Below are 23,902 nucleotides of genomic sequence, written 5' to 3' on the forward strand. Positions count from 1 at the left end.
CTTTAATTTCCTTTCCTCTCTCTCTCTCTCTCTCTTCCCCTCTCTCTATGGTCATTTAGCCTTTCTCAATGATCAAAAGATTGCGAAAAGCTCTTGGTGAGAAATAACTGTTACTCTTGTGGTATTGAAGATATAGAGAGAAAACGTCATTTTCTACTTCAGCTACTTTCTACTACTTGCAATGTAGTGTTATATTCATGCAGTCTGTACCTTAGGGGCCACTTAGAGTCGCACATAAACTTGAGTACAATGTGATGAAGTCGTCAACTTTCCATGTGTCTCATTTCAGCGTGGAACATTGTTGAATTAAGTATACTGTTAAAAACAAAATAAGGGAACACTCAAATAACTCAACCTAGATCCGAATGAATTAAAATTTCTCTGCATATATGTATTTTATTTCTCTTATTTATATGCAAATTGATTTTTATGCACACCAGACAATATTGTCATTAAGTGCATTCTAGCAACCTGAGCACCATCATTTACTTCCAATACTGATGAGCTGCAACAATCCATTACAGTTAAAGGTCCTAAAATACTTTTTTATTTGAGTAATTTAGCTTTTCAGTGTTGCATAATGTTATGTTAGCATTGTTTTCCTGTAAGGCTTTCTATTTTCAGTAAACAACTATAAATCTCTTAATAAATTAATGTAGAATTTGAAATCAGATGCAATTTTGTTAATGTTATACCATGTTTGGTAATCTGCTCTATAACAAGCGGCATAGGCTGAATTACTAGTAATATAAGAACGAGGCAGGAGAACACAATGTGATGCAGTTTTTTGTTTTTTTTTTACATTTCCAACATAAAATATGTTAAATTGATTTCTCTTTTATTAATTTGAAATTAATGTAGAGCCTTTTTTTTTTTAAATAAATTAATGTAAGACGGAACTGAATTTAATATTTTTCTTTGTTCTGTCTTTGTTTTAGCATCTTACAGCCAGATATGGGGAAAAAGTCAAAGTACAAGACCTCGGTGAAGAAAAAGACTCTCAATCCTGAATTTAATGAGGTAATGTTTCCCTCTTGATGTAAAATGCACACCTGTCTACTCTTGATTTCCCCGCTGAGCTCTGGGCAATCTGCAGCATACAGCAAGAGCATTGCTTATAAAACCTCTTTTCTCTTAGCATCAGTCTTACAAGTTTTTAACAAAAATTTGCTAAAATAAGCTTCTTTTATTTTATGTTTCCTAGTCACTGATTTGAATCCTCTTTCATGCATGCCACCTGCACAGGAATTTTCATATGAAGTAACCTTGGACCAGCTGGCAAAGAAAACCCTGGAGATCTCTGTGTGGGACTATGACTTGGGAATGAGCAATGACTTCATAGGTAAGCATTAAGACCATTCAAAGGGAAAATCTGCAGCGGCAGCAAAGACTATGACTATGTTTAGATGAAAGCAGAGCATCTGTAAAAAAAACTTTAAAACCTTTAAAACCAGGCCAAGAGTAGGTATAAAGAGGGATTAAAAATTGAGGAGATATGAGGGATAATTATGAGGCTTGAGGGAGCAATTGAATGGGGAGTGAGAAAATCTAAGAGGAAAAGGAAATGAAGATGAGAAATCAAAAAGCTGGATGAATGTCTCTGGATCCTTATTTGCCATAAATCTAGCCAATCAGAAGCTTACAGCTTAATCAGGCTGCTAAAAATGTTGGCCTGTAGCAATAAGTCAGCGTTGGAGCTATTAGTGCTGGAAAATGTATTGACAATAAATCACCATTACATTATAACTGAAAGGCCTTCATATCAACCCATTTTACTTTAACTCATTTGTCTCTTATATCAGTGGGAATTGTTTACGGTACGGGTGTGGGTTGGTGTCAAATGTGTGTTTGGAAAAGGCCACTGAGTTACAACTCTGCGAGGGGTAAAGGCCATCAATGCAGCATACATCACTTCCCATAACTGCTTTCATGACAGCAGCTTGCTTGTTCCGTTAATTAGGGCTAAGTGAAGAAAAGCACCAAGACAAAATAAAGTATAGATTCAAGGTTGTTAAAGAGAGCAGCACTACTCCCACTGTAGCAGGGGCAGTTAGCCTGAGAGCAATGGGAAACGCAGTGTGCCTATGCACAGGACAAAACAGAACTAAATAAGAGTTGAGGTTTAAGCATCATAACAGGTGAAAAGGGATCAAAATGATCTCATTATAGAAAGGTTTAGCATAGGTAAAAAATACAACATCACATAATTTAATTAGCATCTGATTTTAAAAGAATGCAAAGAACAAGAGCAACATTTTTGAAACTATAACTTTCTCCGTAATAAATAAAAATTTCATTCATGGCGCTTCCAGATAGGAAAAAGACATCAGCTGTGTTCAATTACTGCAACAACCACCTGTGCCAATGAGCTGCAAATGAACACAGTGGCAGTTTGAAAGCAGACCACAGCACCCATTGCTTCCGATGTGAAACCTCAAAGTAATTAAAGTTATATCTGGTTGGTTTTTCTGCATGCCAAAATAATCTCCTGTGGAAGATTTAGGCTAAGATATGAGACCATTTTCTTTTAAAGAAAACATTATGTCTTGCATAAAGTCCTCCAGAGGAGAGGAGGACTGCCTTGAGGAGTGACGTTTTATGATCTGTTAAAAGTAAACATAACCTTCTGGGTCATAATTTCAAATAGTATATTTGACACAAAGAAAAAATAAATGCGTTATCATGCAAGGTGGATAAAAAGCTGTAAATGTTGAGATTTTATCTACAGTAAATCTTTCTTTCCTACAATTCTGACAGAAAATATGTAGGCTCACCAGAAAAAAGGGGCGAATATAAGTGAAAGCAGAGATTGATCCAAAAGATACTTCAACACAGCAGTTGAAGTAACAGCAATTTATATATATATATATATATATATATATATATATATATATATATATATATATATATATGGTGTGTGTGTGATTCACGCACACACACACCAAAGGAGAATTTAGATAAGTCAATCAGCCTAATGCTACGTTCTGACCGCAATCCCTGGAAGCAGCAAAAACTCACCATCTGTTTCATTTTTGATGCTTGTCCACATTAAGTTCAGACATCCACTAAAGGGTGTCCAGATGTATCTGATGCTTTTGCTGCTCCTGCGTTAAATGGCGGAAAGGGGCTTTGCTATATTTGCTGTGATCAGTGGGTAAAAAGTAGTTTTAATATATTTTTAGGTGAGAAAGTCTACCTGAAAGTCTTTGCAGTCAGTTTACCAAGATTACGATACTGCCTCTAAATATTATTTCGCTGTCGGACCAGCACTAAACCCGCATACATCGGCGGTGCATTGTCCCTGGAAATCTCCTTCAAAAGCAGCCTCTGGCCCAGTCGCCTCTTACTGGTTTTCCACTAGTGTTTGTGGTGGCTGGAAGGAGATGTTAGCAGCTTTCACGTACGTAATCCAAACTATAGGCGCCAGAATAATAAAAGCTGAAATATTGTGCCGGCAGATTTCGATATTTTAAGTGAATTTAGGCATTAATAAACTGTTTCAGGGGAGTAATAATAGCACTCTGCATAGGCAGTATTGTGTCTTGCTCCCTGCCAGCTCCCAGATCAGCTTCTCTAATTGGTTGATGCGGCGTTGAGCATAAACAGTTAAATTTTACCAACTCCAGCAGGTGCTGCTTGTGAAGAGCATCAGACGCCACTCCTGCTGCTCAAAACACGCTGCAAGACCTTTTCATGTGCCTTAATGTGCGTCAAACATTGCCTTTGTTTATAAAGCAGCTGCTTCTGCTGCTTCAGCATTGTGCGGTCTGAACGTAGCATGAGAGTCATGTTTTTGGGCTGTATGAGGAAGGGTTAGGGTTAGGGTTAGTACCCGGAGAGAACCCACCCATGCACAGGGAGTGAGGTATGCAGTGGATGTGTGTGTTTACTTGGTCTGTTTTATAACTAACCCTTGAATAGGTTTGAGAGTAAAACTTGGAGGAAAAACTTGAAGCCCAACTGGAAACTCTTGCTTTTAAATAGAATTAAAGGGTCTCTGTTTTGTTAGGCTATTCATTTAGTTCTCTCTCTGGATTTGTTGTGCAGCAGGGAAGCCCCTTATATGAGTGATTAATGAGTTTGAAGGAAGTGTTTCTTTTCTGCAAGTTTTAATCAAGTCAAACATTAAGGGCCTATGTATCCTTACATAATTCAAATTGCAGCAAGAAAGTTATTCATCTTTTATAGTCAGTTCAGTTCAGAATTACTTAAATAATACTTAGGGAAAGTTAAATATTGTTGTAACAAATACTATAAGCACATCAAGTTGTAGATATTGATAACTAGGCAGGAAGGATCTCAAATGGCAGCCTGTCTTACAGCTGCTAAGGAGAAGCCTCTGACTGAACACGCTGAAGTTCTACAGCGGTCTGTCTGATGAAGAGGATGTTTAAGGTTGTTTAATAATGTTCTTCGATTAAAAAATAAATAATAAAACCTTATTCACAAAATCCACCAGAGAAGTGTATGTAGAGCATGTAGTGTCCTATTTAATAGCTGGTTGAGTTTCTTTATTATCACTATTCTGCTGCTCTCCATGAATGATATGAAACATCTTGCATCAAACACAGAAAGACCAAAGCCTTCAGCTCTATCCTTTAGATTGTTTGAATCCTTGTTTGAATCCTTGTTTGAATCCTAGGCGGAAAATATGTGAAGGAAAAAATTATTTTAAGTAAAATATGTGAGGACATGAGGTTTTAAGATGCTTTTAATTACTGTGCATTACTGTTATCTGTATCTGGATCGTTTCCTCTTCCTTGGATACATATCTCTTCTTTTTCCTGCAAGCAGTGTCAGTATGGCTAACCATTTATCTGTCTGTAGCACCTTGCAGGGTGGGAAAACACCTAATCGATGTGGGGGCAGCAAGTGTTGTTATTCAATGGAAACTGGTTCTGGACTGTGAACTATATGACGCTTAGAGGCTGCTTCTATGGTTCCTGCAGGAGTATCTTGGCAGCAATAAGATCTGTCACAGATCATCAATCAAACCTTGTTTTCTCATGGCTGTCATTTTCCAAAGCTCCGTTGAAAGTCGAAATTCCCAAAAGCCTTTTTTTTTTAACCTGCAGCTCTTCCCATGGCTGTGCAGGCAGAGCTTTGTAATAACCTCGGTGTAACAACTGCCTGCATCTCCCTGCTCTATACTCATCAGGATGGTGTTTTATCTAGAGTTATCTTTCATCTAATTCTCCAGCTGCGCTTCAGTTTCTCTGAGCCTGTTTTTTTTTTCGTCTTGAGTCTTAGCTTACATCTATTTCAGCTTCAATAAGAGTGTCTCACTTTCAGTTCATTACCATGAATGCTGACAAACAGTACATGTATACTGTATTAATCATGCATGGAGCCTCGATAGCTTCATCCGTTGGATTTTGAAGTGCTGTTTTGTCCCCTCCATTTCAGCTTTCAAGTCTGGCCATGTTTCTGGAGCATAATGTGGCGATATTTGAGAAGACAGACATAGAGTCTAACCTTTAAACACCTTTAAAGTGTTTAAAAGGGCAACAGCAATAGCAGTTCACTAATCGCAATCTAAATAACAAAAATGTAATGATTAATGAAAAAAGAAATGATTCATGACATTTTTTGAAGGATCTGTCAAAAAGAACAATAATAAAATATATTATATAGCTTATAGCTCTATATTGATTACAGGCGTGAAATTGGATAGCTCAATCTTTTAATATGTTCTTTGGTCTATATGTTCTTTGGTCTGTGCCAAGAAGCTGTGTCCAACATCGTAGTGTCCTGGGGTTGGAGGTGCTACCAGGAGACAGTACAGTACCAGTAGTAGACGTGGAGGAGGGGTCAGGACAATAACCCAGGCTACATCTGCCTTTGTGCAAGGAGGAACAGGAGGAGCACTGCCAGAGCCCTGCAAAATTACATCCAGCATACAACAAATGTGTGTGTGCCTTACCAAACAGTTGGAAAGGATTGTATGAGGGCCCGACTTCCACATCTGGGGGTTTTGCTCTGTGATTAGCAAATTCGCCACTGGCACCCTGTGCCCTTCATGGACGAAAGCAGGTTCAAATTGAGCACATGTGTCAAACATGACAGAGTCTAGAGACACAGTGGAGAGTGGTCTGCTGCCTGCAACATCCTTCAGGTTTAGCAGTGGGTCAGTAATGGTGACTGTCCAGGAGTTGGCGGATGCTTTAGTGCAGGTGTGGAGGAGATCCCTCAGGAGACTATCCTACACCTCATCAGGAGCATGACCAGCCATTGCAGGGAGGTCACACACAATACTCATTTTAACCTGTTTAAGGATATTACATAAAAATTTGATCAGGCTGTAGTTTCCCTTTAATTTTGTGTATGACTCCCAAATCAGGCCTACACCATTTAATACATGTGATTTCCATTGAGGATTTGTGTGATTTTATTGTCAGCACATTCAGCTTTACTGCCACACACTTCATGATGGTCTAATTCTCAATTAAAAATTGATATTTCTGCTTACATAAAAAAACTGCTTACACAGATAACCCTATAAAGTCAAAGATCCCAAACTAAAATTCAGCTTGAGTAAATTTCATTTTGTTTTTTTATTTATAAATTCCTGTAATACTATCAGGGAGCCCCTGTTTCATTGAAGAGACTGTAAATATTACAATATTTGCTGTATTGGCACTATCTGAAGCAAAGACATATTGTACAATGACAGCAATTTCCGAATACAACAAGAGACCATGTTCAGTTTGTGTTCCTAAAAGACAAATTAGCTATGTGTAAAGAAAGTTGTTAAGTATGCAGAATAATTTCCAACCATCAGTCTTCACTGGCACACAGCAGCAGCTCCTCTGTGACTGAGCTTGTTCTTGTAACATCCACTTTACTGTATGTAGCACTGACAGAATGTGTTTGACATAGATGATGGTAACATTTTTAATCATTATAATTCATTAAGATTTCAGTGGTGACAAATAGTTACTAATATACAGGAAAATATAAAATTTGTACTGCAGCTTACATAGTAGAAACACTGTTTAGGTCATAAGGAGCTTCAAAATGCCTTGTTCTGTGAAATAAAATATAAACCAGTGACAAAAAAACATATAAACCAGGAATGAGGGGATTACATTAGGAAGTTACCAATTACTCTTTGCTGTGGTAATGAGCTTGGATCATCATGAGCACTCATGCTCCAATACCCCTCTGTTTTTCATACATTTACTGTAAAGAAGGGCATATATTTCAGAAAACCTGTCAACCTTTTCAAGGTGCAATTTCATGAGGCACATACACGATGTAAACGCTGCCACTACTCACTGGACTATTTAACCGAGCTTCTGGGCTCCTTAGGTTTCAAAGCACCAAAATGATAAATAGTGAAAAGAGGTTGACAAGTTTGAATTGCTTCCTCAGTAAACGAAGCAAAGAAATATCTGCTTTCCCAGCAAATAAAACGCATGCATAGGTGCAATTGCTTGTTGGCTGCCACCTGTATGCGGTTTGGTGGAATCAAAGTGTAAGAATCTGATATTGACTGGGAACAGAAGTACCATATTTATAGTGTCATTTTTCCTGTTCACCTGCTCGATAGCCCAAATCTACACCTGCTTTCAGTAGCTCTGACAGTCCAGCCCTTTTGTATGTGATAGAATTTAGGTCCATCTAAATGGTATCTGTTTAAAAAAAAAACTATAAAGACAAAACCTGAGGTCTGATACTGTTCGGTCCTTCTAACTCCTTTATTTGATAGTGGACTTATCCAGGGCAGTACTTCTGTTGTCACAGTGCCTCTGCCACAATTATAAAACACTGGCCCCCAAGCCTAGAACCGACACTGATATATTTATTAAAAAAAAATAAAAAGTCTGGACGTTATACATGCCATTATTAAGGTTGGGCAAAACAATACTTGTTAAAAAGAAAATAAATAAATAAATTTATTAATAAATAAATAAAAATAAGTAAAAAAAAGGAAAGAATAAATAAATAAATAAATAAAAATGAAATATATGCAAATTAGCCATTTAAACTTGTTCATACTAAAACGGGCAGTCTCTGTTAGTTCTGCACATCCATCATAACCCTGTGTCCCCGTGTGTGTGCAGGCGGAGTGGAGCTGGGCATCAATGCGACGGGACAGAGACTCAGACACTGGTTCGAGTGTCTGAAAAACAAAGGAAAGAAAGTGGAATACTGGCACACGCTCACGCAGCAGGGAGCCCCAAGCAGCGACAAGCCGGACTAGACTCCCCAAGACATTCCCACAGACAAAGGCACACCACACAAGCACAGATGCGTTTGTCTTACCCAAGCGATGGTTGACAGAGTCCAACAAAAGCAGCAGCGATTAACCTAAACAAAGAAGAAAAGATGCAATAATAACAAGGATACAAATCTAAATTGTCATGTGTTGCCACTAATTGAGGCACAACGAATTAGTATATATTCATACTAATCTCAGTGATGGTGACAAGGTATGATCTGAATCTGTTTATTTTTCTAGGTAAACAAAATTGTGACGATGTCTTTGTTGAAGTGTTGCCGTACCAAAACATTACACTAGAAAATGTGCTCAGATCTCACCGTATCGTAGAAGCTGAAACATCTTCATCGAAATTGACATCTAACCAACAGATCGGAGGCTCATCCCGTTAAAGTGCCCAAATATTTGTACATTTTTGTGACTTCTTATATGGTACATAGTTCCAGGAGTTACAGGATGCTGCTAAAAAAAAAATCTCTTATTTGAAGTAGTTGCTGTCGATCTGATGCAAAACAAGACACCATATTATTATGATGTAAAGCACAAAATGATCCATTCGGTGGATTTGTACCTTTACCTTCAGTGTTGCGTCTTTTTCGTTATTTGTCTATGGCAGTGGTGTTTTAGCACCTATGTGTCAGGCAGTAATGTGTCTGCATTTTATGTGTGTGTGTGAATGTTTATGTATGTGTGTGTGGGAGTTTTGATACGAGTGCCTACATTTTCTGTATGTCCAATATGAGTCTGTCTGTATTCTCCTCATGCCCCCATTCAGAATGTTTCCATTCGACTTCAGGAGCACCGAGGTGTGAAGAAATATTGACGTAAGGCAACAATGGTTCATTCAATGGAGAAATCCTCTGTAACCACCTAAGGCCTTGGTGTTGTGAAAACCCCTTGGGTGCAGAATAATTACAAAAAGCTGTTGTGTGAACCAGACAGTCTTCTAGCCTGAGAAAACCCCACAATATGATAATGCTCTTATTTTTTTTTATAAGAAGCAGACCTTCTATTTTGCTTTTGGATGCTTTGCTTGCATATTTTAAGTTGTTACAGAACCACTGAAACAAATTTTAGACGGTGTAAAGAAAAGATACAGCATGTCAGTGATTCTGGTTCTGCTCTAATAAAATACAGTGCTGGTGCAAAAATTTTTTAGCACGGCAAAGTGTTTTATTCATAAAAAGTGATCAGATTTGGTCTGGCTGTTTGATTTCGGTTTAAAAAAAAAAGCAGCCTGGAGCCTGAAAAAAATCTTTTAACTCCCTTTTGCATGCCATTCTTTTATAGACATTTGCCTGAATCATAGATGCATTGATCCTCTGGGTAAGAGAGACAGAAAATCCTTGTCTGTCAGACACCTCACAGCCTACTAAGATTATCAGCACAGTTGGCTGAAGTGCAGACTTATATACACACATATATACATATACCATATATATACTTATATACACACATATATATATATATATATATATATATATATATATATATATATATATATATATATATATATATATATACACATACAGGATAAAGCAAAAAGGGGGCTACTAATACAGAAATAACACTTTTCTCCAGAAACAATTATCTGGTTGGGTGAAATTTTAAAAAAAAAATGTTTCAAACAATGCAACTTATTGTCACATTTTTGCATGAATACTTTAAAACAGTGAAATCGTGGTACCAAATAGGATTTCATTTGAAATTTTAAGCCTATGACACTAACCCCTATATTTTGCCAGGATTTTTTTGCCGTGTTTTTACATCTTGTTTACTTAATATAGATTTGGTAATAGATGGTTTTAGTGGTATGTAGGTGTTTAGCAAACATCCAGTAGGTTTTATAAAAACACATTCAGGCTGACTTTTCATTCCCTCTGCACTTTTGATAGCATAGCAATGTTGATAGCTTCCTTTTTCTCTCTCTTTTCTACATTGCAATGCTTTTTCCTCCTTCTATTTTGATTCAGGTTTAAATTATCTTAAATATATCAATTATTTAAAAACCTAATTGTTGATATATTATTACTCTGCTTTCGCCATGCTCAGGATCGTCTTTTGATTTCAATAATTTCTATATTATTGCCAACTGCTAATTAAAGAAATATACACAACACTGTTTAATTTGGATGCCATCTCTATATTTGTTTAATATCCATAATAATATGAGTGAAACCTTAAATCTTAAATGTTATGAAGCGTTTCCCACATACCTCCATACACTTATGGTATGTGGCTTGCTAAAAACAAATCTCCACATAAAATGTGTTTTTTCATTGTCTGAAACTATGAAGATATCAAATGTGAACCGTTGCTTCTGTCATGAAATCTTCGATAATGCATAAACATTTTAAAAAGCCCTGTCAGTCAGTTGCCTTGGGGATATTTCCAACTGATAATCAATCCAGCTGCTCATATCCTGTCCTGTCCTTCAACAACCTTGGGGTCCCTTTACTATTAAATCGTGTTCAACCTCAACAAGGGCTTGGGTATTATGAAGATCAAGGAGGCTTAACCAAATATTCAATTACATCTTTAATAACTTTTGGAAATGGATTAGGCAAATCTGGCGGGTTTGTTGTGTATTTTTCTCTATGCACGTTTAACCGTCCCAGCACGGCAGCAGTAAGATAATCAACCCAAACAGACAGATTATGTTATTTCTGGGAATACTCCACACTTTGTTTACTTCGAGACTGGGTAATAGAGATCAAATGGAGTTCATGTTTCTAGCCGGATGGTTGCTTATTTTGAGAGATCTCTTGCTTGGTTGTTTACAGTTGCAGAATTTTCAGGCTCCTGTCTATTGACCCCCCGCTTTGCTTATGTAATCATGTATCTGCAATACAGCTGCATGTTTAGCAATTACCATCAGCTTGCATAATAGAGTGCAACTCTGGCTGATCTTTTTGAATACTGATGTGTTTACAGTCTGTGCAATCCATGCAGTGTTTTCTGTTTGTGAAAAAAGCTTATTCAGGGTAATTTTTGCTCGGTTGCTGTGCTCAACAAAGCGAGAGTTTGCTTTAAAAAAAAAATCCTTTACTGTCTCAGACTTTAACACTTGTCTTCCTTGAGTTGAAATCGGTGGTTATTATGCAGGAGGGCTGATGAGGATGAGATGTGGAGTCTCTGTGTGTTTAATGTCATTGTCAATCCCACAGTATGGCTGCCATCCTGTGTTGGGTTTGTGTAACTACTGCAAAATAAAATGAAACTGTTGTGGTGGGCTTCTGTCTTCAAGTGTCACATGAGCCTTAGCTTTTTTTTTAACTCTTTAAAGGATCAGTTTAACATTTGCAACTGTTTTGTCAGTGTCATTTCTGCTCTAGATAAATTTTTTCATACCTTCATTTGATATAAACCCAGATTAGTTCCTCCTAGAGGACTGAAAACCAAAACAGGCATCATAAGCCTCTTTAATTATGGGTAAAACCATCATAGATGGAAGTAGAAGCCAGTGTGCCACAGAAGTGTATAAGCACAGATAGTGGAAGATGTAAAGCTTCTACAATCTAATTTAAAATTATACATGTTTTTATTATTTTAAACAATCTAATTTCAGGTACATTTTCTTTACATTAAAAATGAAAAATTCTCCAAAAGAAGAGAAATATAGATTCTCAGGCCTTTTGAAAGGCCCCATTAGCTAGGGGTATAATGTTAGAACTCTTACCTTTACAATGCGCTCAACATGAGCTACTTTTGGATTTTCTCAGATCTTTTTTCCATATTTATCTAAGCTGTTGTTGCTTCAGTCATTTTGTAAAAGGTCTTCATTTTGCTATACAATCTTGTCAGATATCAATGCTACTTGTTTTTAGATTGATCCATGCACTTCCTGCCATTTTAAACAGCATTGCACAAGTTAAAAGGTTAAATATAATGCCTTTTCTTCCCCATGTCCATACCATTGCCAGGTGTGTAAAAAGATTTTTCCTATATTTAGTTGCTCCATCAAGGCCACTATGTATACTCAACAAAAGAATAATCTTTTTTCCTGTTCTAAAGGTGGCAAGATAAACTCAAACTATTTGAGAAGTTCATCTCTCAAACCCGCAAAAAAGTCCCGTCTATTGTTGCTTATGTCACTAGCAAAATTCTTGTGCACCTATTGCGCGGACATGCTGCACGGAAAAAGTTCTACCCACAGTATTTTAACAGATATTGGGGCAGCTTTTAGCTCAGATCTACAGTGGGGCTTCTTTTTGCTAAAAATTTAATATGGCCCATTCAAAATAATCTCAATGTTTATAACTTTCTTACCGAAAAGGGCAAAAACAAATACAGTTGCGGCAGCAGAGCAGGAAAACTTCTATAAAACCTCTAGAGTTCCTTTTCCCTTTTTCACAAGACCAAAATGTATCTAAATTAATCTAATCTCACTTAAAAGTTTTTGTCTAAAATATTTGTTGATGAAAAAGTTAGTTATTATTTGAAACAACGGGTCTATATTAAATATTGCTTGGGTCTCATAAGGCTGTTGAAATCAACTATAGTAGAAATAGTTTTCCAGCAAAATCAAAATCTTGTATGATATATTTTATAACCTAGTCATAACTATAAAAGGAGAAAACATAAGTCCGGCAGTGATTATTTTATCTGTAATTTCCATTTATTTGTCTTGAGTGCACAGCATAAAACATAAATGCACGTTGAACTGAATCATGTTTCAGGGAAACATGACAAAACTGACGCTAATGTCATTGATTGACTTTTAACTCTTTGACAAGCATATTCCATTTATCATTTGTTTTCTGTCAGTTTTCCTCACTCCTCTTCTTCTTCCTATACCTCCATCACTCGACCGATGAAGAGTGGCACGTCAGCACGGTCGCTCCACACCAGCATGATGAAAGGCCGGAGGGCATTGAAGGTAGGGAAGGAGCGAGAGAACGCTAAGCTGCTAGCGGCACTAGCCTCAACTCCTCGTTCGGTCAGGGCCATGAAGGCTTTGTGTTTGGCCTCGTCCAGAACGAGATCACTGTTTGAGGAAAGGCCACACAGCCTTGCTCCCTCAAAAAGGGATGACAAGCCTGGTTAGAGGCAGAGGGAGTAAAAGTAGGATCACTTACAGACAGATCAACGAGCAGAAGAAGTAACATTTTCTTCTAATAGTCTAACTATGGCTAAAATAAAAATGAGATGGCAGACCAATGAAAGGAAATTTGAAGATAAGCAAACCTAATTTCTTGATGAGGTTGTTCATGTTTGTCTCCACATCCAGCTTGATTTGGGGCAGTGAGACCTCTGTGGTCTGAGGAGAGACTGTTTGTAGCTGGTTTATCATCAGACGTATATTCACGTCTGTCATCCTCTCCTCTACCTGCTGCAGGGCAGACAGTGTGTTGGCATTTGGCAGCAGGATGTAGAGACTGTTGTCACCTGAGAGAGCAAACCTTGCCACCTGTGCACAAAATAAAAATCTGTCAAGTCCTTTCTGACATTGTGATGGCAAATTTACGTAAAACATGATAGAAGTGCAGATTAACATCAGAAATAACAAACAGGGTCAAAGCAAGAGCTGACCCTTATCAGCCTTAAATTAAATAAATAAAATATCCATATGTCTCTAGTGTTGGGTATTTAGCTTCACATTATAAAAAAATAACTTATTTAGCCAATATAAACAACTACAAACACCTTCTAGCTGCATTTTGAGATCAATAAATCTCTTTGCAGGGATCTGTTCAATTTTGTTTTCAGGTTGTTTAGATGTAAGACAGCATTTTTTCAAATTTAAATTAAATGAATGCTTTTCCAAACTTAATTTTTCTAATTTTATTTTACAATTAAATGTTTCACATTATGATTCAGATTTCAACATCAGACAAAGATGATCTGACTAAAAACAAAACCCTGTTTTCAAATTCCATTCTTCAGAGGAGCAAGTTACCTCAAACCAAACTAACCCAACATAAAAATCAAATCCCTCTGAAAATAAGATCTTAAAGTTATAGCTGGAAATTCTCTATCAGGAGAATTTTTGAGACTGGGTAATGCAGGCCTGTACATATAAAGCACTTTTTCAAGTCAGAGGACTTCACCAAGGTGCTTTACACATTCATTCACCCATTCACGCACACACTGATGAAGCTGAAATACATTGTATTGGACCTGTCATTTAAATCCCATATCAAAGAGGTTTCTAGAATTTCCCTCTTTCATCTGTGAAATATTGCAAAAATTAGAAATATCCTGTCCAGGGGTGATGCTGAGAAACTAGTCCATGCATTGCAAACTAGTCCATGCAAAATTCTGCAGCCAGAGTTGATGATGAAAATTAAAACGAGAGATCATATTTCTCCTATAGTAGCTTCTTTTCATTGGCTTCTTGTTAAAGAATTTAAAATTCTCCTTCTCACATATAAAACCATAAATGGCCAAGCTCCATCTTATATCAGAAATATGATTGTTCCTTATGTTCCTAACAGAGCACTTGGCTCTCAATGTGCAGGTTTGCTAGTGGTTCCTAGAATTTCTAAAAGTAGAATGGGAGGCAGATCTTTTAGTTATCAGGCTTCGCTCCTGTGGAACTAACTACCAGTTTTAGTCTGTGGTGCAGACACCCTGTCTACTTTTAAGGGTAGGCTTAAAACTTTCCTTTTTGATAAAGCTTATATTTAAAGTGGCTCAGGTTATCCTGAGCTATCTCTATAGTTATGCTGCTATAGGTTTAGAGTTCTGGAGGACATAGGGATCCCTTTTCATCATACTGCTTAATTCTATCTCTATTCTCCAGCGCTGCAGAATCTGTTAGTTCAATCTCTTACGGTATGCTCTCTCTGCTTTTTCTCACAGTAGCTTCATCTGGTCCGTTCCTGTTTGGTTGTGACTCCATCCTGGAGAGAAATATCAGCTGTGCTGCTGCCATCAACACCTTTGTTTATAGATTTTCAAGATCTGCCTGTTTTTCAAGTGTAGTCCTGTTTCTCTGACTGTGACTAGCTTGGTGTGCTCTCTTCATCCTCCGACATGGGAGTTGGCACGGAGCTCGTCTGCCTGGCTGTGTGTTTCCTGTACCGGGGTGCCTTTTACAGCTGCTTTTTGTATCTCTGCTTCTGTCTCCTTGAACCCCAGTCGGCCTCTGCAGATGGCCGCTCACACAGAGCCTGGTTCTGCTGGAGGTTTCTTCCTGTAAAAAGGGAGTTTTCCTCTCCACTGTCGCTACAAGCATGCTTAGTGTGAGGGATTGCATTTGAGTCAATGAGTCGATGCAATCGACTGGTTCCCTTTTATAGAACACTTTCAATCAATTTGACTGTATAATCTGGTGAACTGTAAAGTGCCTTGAGAGAACATGTGTTGTGAATCGGTGCTTTAGAAATAAACTGAATTGAATTGAACAGCCACATCTGCCCTGGGGCTCACTGACAGAAGGGAGGCTGCAGTACACTGGCCCCACCAGTCCCACTATCGGTAGGCAATGCAGGTGAAGTGTCTTGCCCAAGGACACAACGACAGTGAAACCCAGATTAATTATATAATTATAGTCTTCTGAAACGCTGTGTCAGATGTATCAAAACATTCATTTTACTTTTTTAATCCTGTCAATTAACAAAAACTTTTCCCCAGTTTGCTGATTGTCCCCCATAAATGGCCGTGAGTCTTTCTTATCACAAGCTCTGATATTAACTGTGCAACATGAGGTTGGTAGTACTTTAGCTTTTGGACCTCCCACAGGGGTTTGTGGTATCTTGCGGAGGTTGTTGATATAGATTTGTAACCTTTTCCAGACTGGTAGATATGAATGACCCCTGCATTTTGCTCATGACTGATATTCTGCTTCAGTTCTTTAGATGTTTTAGATACTTTATGTTGTAAAAGCTTCAGTTTCAGAAATGTCATGATTTTTCGTGTGTGACAGTAACGGCTGCGTTGCAGTCCTTTTTTTTGTCTCAGAGTAAAATAAGATATAGCTGAACCAGTCAAACTCAAGTAAAGACTGATAAAACAGCTCTGTTGTGGGAATTCAATACTATGAACCATCAGCAGCTAACAGGTAAAGACTGTGAAGGTAGGTTGGCCAGCAGAGGGCATTAATGACAGCACATAAATGTTGGCACTTGAGGTCTATAACACTAGGCTCCCATCCACAGTATTTATCTGAAACTGAAGGAATTCCAATAAAGACAATAGGTTCCCATTACATTGAAATATGCATCGTTAGGATTGATAAATGCACACGTGTGGTTTTAAAAATACACACAAAAAAACATTAAAGAGCACAGAAGATCGACAAATGCCCAAAAAGATCAGAAATGCAACATTTACATTTTCACACAAGATTTAGAAAAACTGAAACATTCATATGTTTATAGATTGCTTCTGGTCTGGTCCGTAGCAGTGCCAATTGTGTACCTGTGTGCAACTTGTTATTCTCACAGGGAATGATCTGCAACCAATTAGATACTGCATATTCATTGTTTTATTCAAAGATATTAACGCACATAGCTTGTGGTATGAATGAGTTATGAGCCAATTGCATGACTGTTCAAAAAACAATATATCTATGTGGAGCAGACTCAGGCCAGTGGAGTTTAAACCATTTAGACTTCAACATGGCCTCTGGCAATGACAAAACCTGACATATTTAGCAGGTATACCCTTGTTAGGTTTATGTTGGTAATAGTTTTAACATCTATCATCATCTACCATCTAACGTAATTTGACATCTATCAAGGTAAGGTGGTAAACTAAGTAGACATAGCATTTTTCTGGGTTCTTCAGGTTTTTGCAATGGTACAAAATCAAATGACTAAATTATTATTCTTGGATGTTGGTTCTGTTAATACTTTGCTGCAAAGTGTTCTCCACATCTAACACCTTAGCTGCTGGAACAGGCTGCTGGCCATGCTAATCCAAACTGGATTAAAAGTGCTGCTTCTTACCTGTGCCTTTAGCTCAACAACATACGACGTAGCCGCCATGTACTTTGAATGGTGGAGAAGAGCCACCCTTGACATATCCCCATTATGTTTTATGAAATATCCTTTTTTTGGTTTCTCACTAAACATAAACTTCCACTGGCCTGCAACATAGGAACACAGATTACAAGTGAATATGTTCACATGAGCTTCAAGCTTTTTTGCACAGACAGAGATACTTCACTAACCACTAAATGACACTGCATTGAGAAGGATCAGTTGGGCGCTGGGTGAGACTTCATTGATTAAATTTCTGATCCTGTTATTGGTCATGTTTGCCACCCAGCTGTTGATCATGTGTGTGTTTTCCTCACTGGACTCCAGCAGTTTTGTAGGTTTTGCTCCATAGTACTGTACAGATAGTCTGCTGAAAGACTCACTCAGATTCATTTCTGAGAAAAAATGGAATGAAGAAAAATACAATGAATTAAAAGCCATTCTCTGCAATAGACCAACAGATACAAGAAATGGAAAACATGTTCATGCTTAAAACACTCGGGTACGTGAGTTATAGTAGATCTGGGAAGCCATCTGCAAGGACTCCCCCATCTTCTCTTTCTGCTTTTTCATCTGGAAGTGAATGCAGTTGAAGTCATGGGGCACACAGATAGCTCTTTCAATAGCTTTGCGGGTTTTACCACTTGCACCTGTGGAGTCAAAGAAAAACAGGTTAGTGAAAAAATAAAGAGAGCTACATAAAATATCTGTCATTTAAATAAAAAGAAAATGGTTTTCCCCTGTTGAGGGATGCTAGTAAAGCATATTACCATCAGACAGTAATCAAAGATTTAACCTGTTAGGAGAAAAGGATTTTAGAACTAATTTCTGCCTAAATAAATCAAGAATAACTCTGCAGTTATGAAGCAAACATTTAGTATTTTAGTTGTATTTAGTATTATCGTCTCATTTAGAAAACATGATAAATATAACTATATCTGATTTACTTGAAAATAAAACAAATTAACTAATAAAAAAGAAAAATCCCAAACTCCCTGCAGTACCTCCCTAATCCACTAGGGGGTCGTGTCACCTGTCATGAACACCACTGGTTTTGTGTAATTTATTTGCCTACCAGAGGTGTCAAAAGTATTAATGTTTAGAGTATAAACTTAAACTTTCTACTCCAGTAAAAGTGTAAAAGTAACACTTTTAAAACTGCTTTAAGTATAAAAGTAATAGTAGTCAAATTAACTAAGTTAACAACAGCACCTTTACTGCACTACTGTATTAAAGGAAAATTTTTTCTACAATTGTGGATGATAACTCTCTTAAAATTATTTTTCTTAGTTTTAAAACGAATGGCAACAGAGTCAAATTTAACTTTGCATCATCTTGAAAAACGATTTATTTTGCAAAGAATGAGTTGGTGAAGCATTGAGTCCAACCACAGGGAAATTAATTGTCTTGATGAAACAAATAATTTTGATGGTTTTTATTTGTTTTAAATACTAACAGGTCATAATGAAAAGAAGCTTATATGAAACAAAACTAACGAGCATATTTTTTTAAATGTAAGGTGCAGAAATTAGAGATAATAAAAAAAAAGGAGTATAAGTAAAACGTGGTCTAAAAAAATATTACTCCAGCAAAGCATAGAAAGCCAAATTTCTACTTAAGTAATGTAACAAAGTATTTGTATTTTGTTTGTTGAGCAGCTGATGCTTGCTATAGAAATATATATATATAAAAAAAGACATGAATGGATGGATGGAGAGATTGATGGAGGAAAGACTTAATTATTTAAGTAATGCAAAGATGACTTTTATTTATGAAGCACAATGTGCTGATGACTTCCTGTTTTTGCATTTCAAACAGTACACTTTAATCCTACAAACTAATAAAATAAGAAGGATCATTATTAGCCTATTATTAGCAGTTTTGTGTCTAATTATTTTTTAATTAATTTACAATCTAAAATAAAGGAAACTGAATAATTCTACCTAAGCTTAATAAACAATCTAAATAAAAACAAAAGGGCCAGGCCCAATTTTGCCTCTATGCACATTTTTTGAATGATACTTGTCAAAAATGTCTGTAATTGGCTTTTGTACCTAATAACAGGTGGGAGAGTATGGCACTGATGCTGATTGGAGAGAAGAGCGTGTTTTTTGAGGGATTATCTTGTGTTATGTAGGAATAGAGTTTCATTGCAAACTCTGTCAAAGATTCCCGCAATATGGGTTCATCTGTGCGACTGTTCTCATCCAAGCAGGGCTCCAGCTCTTCCACATGGTCTTGGCATGAGATTGGAAGAGAAGTGGGAGGAGCTGAAAAAAAGTTACATTTTTAAAAAAGTGCACCATCATTATTGTGATATGATTTCATATAAAATTAACTATAACATCTTTTATCTGAATAAAAAATGGTTCTCATTATGCAGTCAGAGTTTATGGAGGAGATTTATTAAAATACCTTCAACTTCCAGCTGTATAGAGATCAACCTTTGCCCATCAGCAGATTCACAGATGTAAAGTCCAGCATCCTCCATTTTAATGTTTCTGACCATGATGGTTTGATCCAGTTCATTTGGTGAAATCAGTTCAATTTTTTCTTGTGTTCCACTTTCCTCTTCTGTTTGTAGTCTCTTTCTTTTACCAACGCTGCTCTCCTTGAACCACAGTGCATTAGAAATGACCCCACTGGAAGGTGGTAGGTAGCATGGGAGGAGCACATCAGAGTTCTCTTGAATCTTGACGGTCGTCAGTAAGGATTCTGGAAGCAAAATGCAAAATAAAAACATATCCATCAGTTTTTATAGGATTTATACATTTCATTATCTACAGTAATGTGTAATATTATTTGACTATTTTAACGGTTTTTGTTTACACTTTTTACACTATCATATTTTAAATCATTAAACAGATAATGGATCATCTAAATAAAAATTAATTTTTTTTAGAATAATGACTTGATACAAAGTGAAGAAATCGATCCAATCCAATGTATTCCTATCAAAAAAAGTACTTATGTTCCCCTTGTTAAACCTAAAATGTACTGCAATAGACTGCTTTTCTTTTAGTATGTTGAGTTCATTATCAAATTAAGCTTTCCAGTCAAGTAAAAGTGTAAAAGCAGCATTTTTCTAACTATAGTATAAAAGTATAAGAATAAAAGTAAAATGAATGCAGGAAAAATATTACGAAAAGATTCTTAATTGTTTTACTGCACTAGCCTATAAAGCAACAGTTTTCAACAATTCTAGGTGATAATTTCCTTAGTTTCATAGTTTTATAACTAATTGTAACAGACGCAAATTTAACTTTGCATCATCTCGGAAAAAAAAAAGTTATTTTGGTATGTGGCGAACAACAAGTTGGTGCAGCAGTGAGGCCAACCACAAGGATATAAATTCTCTGGATGAAACAAAATATTGTGACTTTTTATGTATACCAACAGGCCATAACCAAAATTAGTTAAAAATGAAAATAATTAACGAGTCTATTTTTAGAATTTAAGGAATAGAAAGTAGAGAAATAAATTATTACTCCAGTAAATAGCCAAAATTTCTTCTTAAGTAAGTTAAGGAAGTTTTTATACTTTGTTACTTGAAACCTCTGTGGACTACAGTAAAGCAAAGTGAGAGCCATCTGCAACAAATAGAGAAAACATGGAAGAACGATGAACCCTCAGAAGAGTGGCCGACCTGCTGATCTTTAACACCAAAAGCTCATTGACAACTCATCCTGGAGGTCAACAAGGAACCCAGAGATCTGCTGAAGAGCTGCAAGCTCCACTTCCTTTGGTTAAAGTCATTGTGCATGGTCTAAAAACAATAGACTGGACGAACAATGACATTCAGCAGAGAGTTGCATAACCAAAATCCACAGGCTGTTTAAAACTACCACCATCTTCATTACCACGCTTGATGATTTATAAGAATACTGGAAAATATATATATATATTGTGTTGACTGACAACAAAAAAAGTTTAACTTTTTGTAAAGTGTGTGTCCTCCTGTCACATCTGGTGCAAACGCAACACTGGACAAAATTTAGAGACAATGACTTATATCCTCATATACCATACGTTCCTAAACATTTCAGCCTGCGACCACAGAAACAACAATACAACACACTAGCAACCCCTTAAAAATACATATAATTTCTTCCCCCAATTCATACAGTTTAACTCCAAGCACTGAATCTCAAGAAGTATGCGGAACACTTTTCTGCATGATGGCAGGCACTCTAAACGGGTTTCAGGGCCTTTGAAAGAGTAAATGCCCCACAGCATTATGTATCCTCAAGTGAACTCAACAGTCGGCATGATGTCCTTTTCTACATTTTTATTTTTTATCTTTTGCAAATCCAACTAAAAAGAAAAATTTTCAATGTTTTTATTGAAAAATACCTTTAAAATTATTTGACCATTTATGATAAAACATTGTTTGATTAGCAAACTGGCATCTAATTTCAGCACAGATGCATCTACAAGCCTGTGGTCCATTTTCCCTGAATGTACATTGAGTTGGAAATTCCCGTGCTATATCTGCTGATGTCATGTACGTCCATGCATTTAGCAAACAATCAAGGGTTATATTTAAGATGGATTTTGCGGGGACTCTGAAGCGACTGGCATCCAGCTCATCTTGGTGAACGAATGCAACTCATTGTAAGGTGAGTTGAAAAAAGTAATAAAAAAACAAAACCAAAAAGACTTGTTCAAGCTATGAGAATGAGCAGAAGGGTGCTGCAGTTCTGTTATTCCCACAGGTGGCAGAATCATTTTTAAAAAATCAGTCCTGTCTCTTTAAGTCTTTGTCAGAAGAATTGTAGGGGGGGGGGGGTTGGTTGTCTGGGCCTCCCTATGGAAGCTGCTACCCCCGCAACCCGACCCCGGATAAGCGGAAGAGGATTGATGGCACCTCAAATAAATAATCTGACATGTGGATAAAATAGCATATAAACATTATTATGAAGACCTTGGGATCCCAGGATGTTACATTTTGCTATGATTCTCTAACAGTTAGCTTTGTAGATATATATTTTTTATTAATAGCTGTGTTTAGGGGCATTTAAATAAGTGTAACTCCTATGAAACAAAGTTCTTCATAGGTCTTAATAATTGTGTCATCATTGATTCAGTCAGAGTCTGTTTTTTACACATTGAATGAAATGTAATCCAGATAAAACAACAGTTGGATCAACTTAAAATGTGAGATTAAGGTATTGTGTCAGAAATGAATTTGTTTTACAGCTAATAAAATAGCTTTACCAGCACTTCCAACAATATGTCTGTCTGTGTAGGCTTGGTAAAGAAGTCTCACCAACTGTGAGGCTGTACGTTGTAGTCACCATCCCTTGTTCCAACACTGCCAGACACACATACTCTCCCTGGCTGGCAGCAGTCACAGGAGATATGGAGACGTAAAAGTCATTCTTCACAACTTTAGCTGAGCCGTCTGACTGAGGAGAAGCACCTATGCTTTGTCCTGAAATGGCACCCACACACACACAAGTCAAAAAAACAAGTTGAATAATATATGAGCATTAGGTGCTGAATATTTGCTGTATTTTCTATTAATTCTTACAAACAGAAATAACAATAACACCATTAAATGTCCAGGTGATGTTTGCGCCTGTGATGTCATTTTCAGATGAATAACAGGGTAGCTCCACTGTGGAACCTTTTGGAGTCCGGATACTCATGCATGCTGCGAGCTGAAGCAAAGAAATAAACTGTTAAATTATGCAAATAAAAAAAAACAAATAACTCATTTAGCAGATCTAAGACCACAATTGCTGCACATCCTTGCTGAAGTGTTCACATCCCTTCAATAAACTGTATTGCTGTACTATTATAAATAAATCCCTGAAAACAGAAAACAAAACATTTTTAAACATAGAAAAATTAAAGCACGATTTCCTTGCAAAAAAACACATTATGTTATGTTATTGGCTTTGCATTACTAAAATCATTTTATTTTCTCCTGTTAACTGGGGTATGAAAGATAAATTACTTGTTTTGCAATGTTTCTGTATTTTGCTCCCCAGATAGGCATAATGCACGGCATAATTCTCATACTCATTTATTAATTCTGTGCAGTGTTGGAACAGTTGTAAGAACCATTTAGTTAGAAATTTGCAAAGATATGTTAATTCATGATTTTATATAAGAATGAGACCTTCATTTATTACTTGTTGTCATAAAATGTTTTTACATCATTTATCAGTTCTTGTATAATTGGCATAATAATTTTTTTTTACTGGTTGCCAAAAACCCTGTAAAAACATTTCCCCACTCTGTCAATTAACAACCATAAACCTCAATGTTTCAGTTGGGACTTCATATAACGGAATCAACACAAATAAATGAAATCGTTTTTTGAAGAGAACAGAAAAGGGTATGTTTGAAAAGACATTCCAAATGTTAGTACTTTGCCCCTTAAATCTGATTTCCTACATAAAATGCAACGCAGAATTTAGGATTTCTGTTTGAAGCCTGCCACAAAAAATACAGAATAGAATAGAATAGAATAGAATAGAATAGAATAGAATAGAATAGAAAACCCCATTAGTCCCACAATGGGCAAATTGTGGTGTTACAGCAGCAGCAAAAACTTATAGCAAAATTATATTGTTACAGTACAATGTGGACCTTAGAAAAGTATATAAAAAACATTAGAATTAGGGACAGAGTTAAGAAAATACGGTAAACAAATAAAATACCTTACTGTGCAGTATTTATACAATATACAGTGGGGCAAAAAAGTATTTAGTCAGCCACCAATAGTGCAAGTTCTCCCACT

General features: G+C 36.7%; 2 protein-coding genes across 2 annotated transcripts in view; one reads left to right on the forward strand and one right to left on the reverse strand.

The window, feature by feature from the left end:
- Positions 1-8,699, forward strand: part of LOC107096667 (double C2-like domain-containing protein beta) — a 39,264-nt gene extending 30,565 nt beyond the window's left edge. Inside the window, exons 5-7 of the mRNA XM_015393429.1 lie at positions 939-1,020; positions 1,246-1,342; positions 8,067-8,699. Of these exons, the coding sequence (XP_015248915.1) occupies positions 939-1,020; positions 1,246-1,342; positions 8,067-8,206 (319 nt within the window). The 3' untranslated portion in view covers positions 8,207-8,699. The remainder of the gene's footprint in view (positions 1-938; positions 1,021-1,245; positions 1,343-8,066) is intronic.
- Positions 8,700-12,887: 4,188 nt separating this feature from the next.
- The window catches only part of LOC107096674 (factor XIIa inhibitor-like), a 12,075-nt gene continuing 1,060 nt past the window's right edge, over positions 12,888-23,902 (reverse strand). Inside the window, exons 3-11 of the mRNA XM_015393435.1 lie at positions 22,706-22,814; positions 22,421-22,585; positions 19,567-19,866; positions 19,206-19,421; positions 17,658-17,801; positions 17,343-17,546; positions 17,119-17,258; positions 13,412-13,634; positions 12,888-13,263 (exon numbers count right to left, since the gene is read on the reverse strand). Coding sequence (XP_015248921.1) covers positions 13,016-13,263; positions 13,412-13,634; positions 17,119-17,258; positions 17,343-17,546; positions 17,658-17,801; positions 19,206-19,421; positions 19,567-19,866; positions 22,421-22,585; positions 22,706-22,814 — 1,749 coding nt within the window. The 3' untranslated portion in view covers positions 12,888-13,015. The remainder of the gene's footprint in view (positions 13,264-13,411; positions 13,635-17,118; positions 17,259-17,342; positions 17,547-17,657; positions 17,802-19,205; positions 19,422-19,566; positions 19,867-22,420; positions 22,586-22,705; positions 22,815-23,902) is intronic.

Source organism: Cyprinodon variegatus, unplaced genomic scaffold, assembly GCF_000732505.1.
Source record: "Cyprinodon variegatus isolate N-32 unplaced genomic scaffold, C_variegatus-1.0 Scaffold641, whole genome shotgun sequence".
NCBI classification, from domain to species: Eukaryota; Metazoa; Chordata; class Actinopteri; order Cyprinodontiformes; family Cyprinodontidae; genus Cyprinodon; species Cyprinodon variegatus.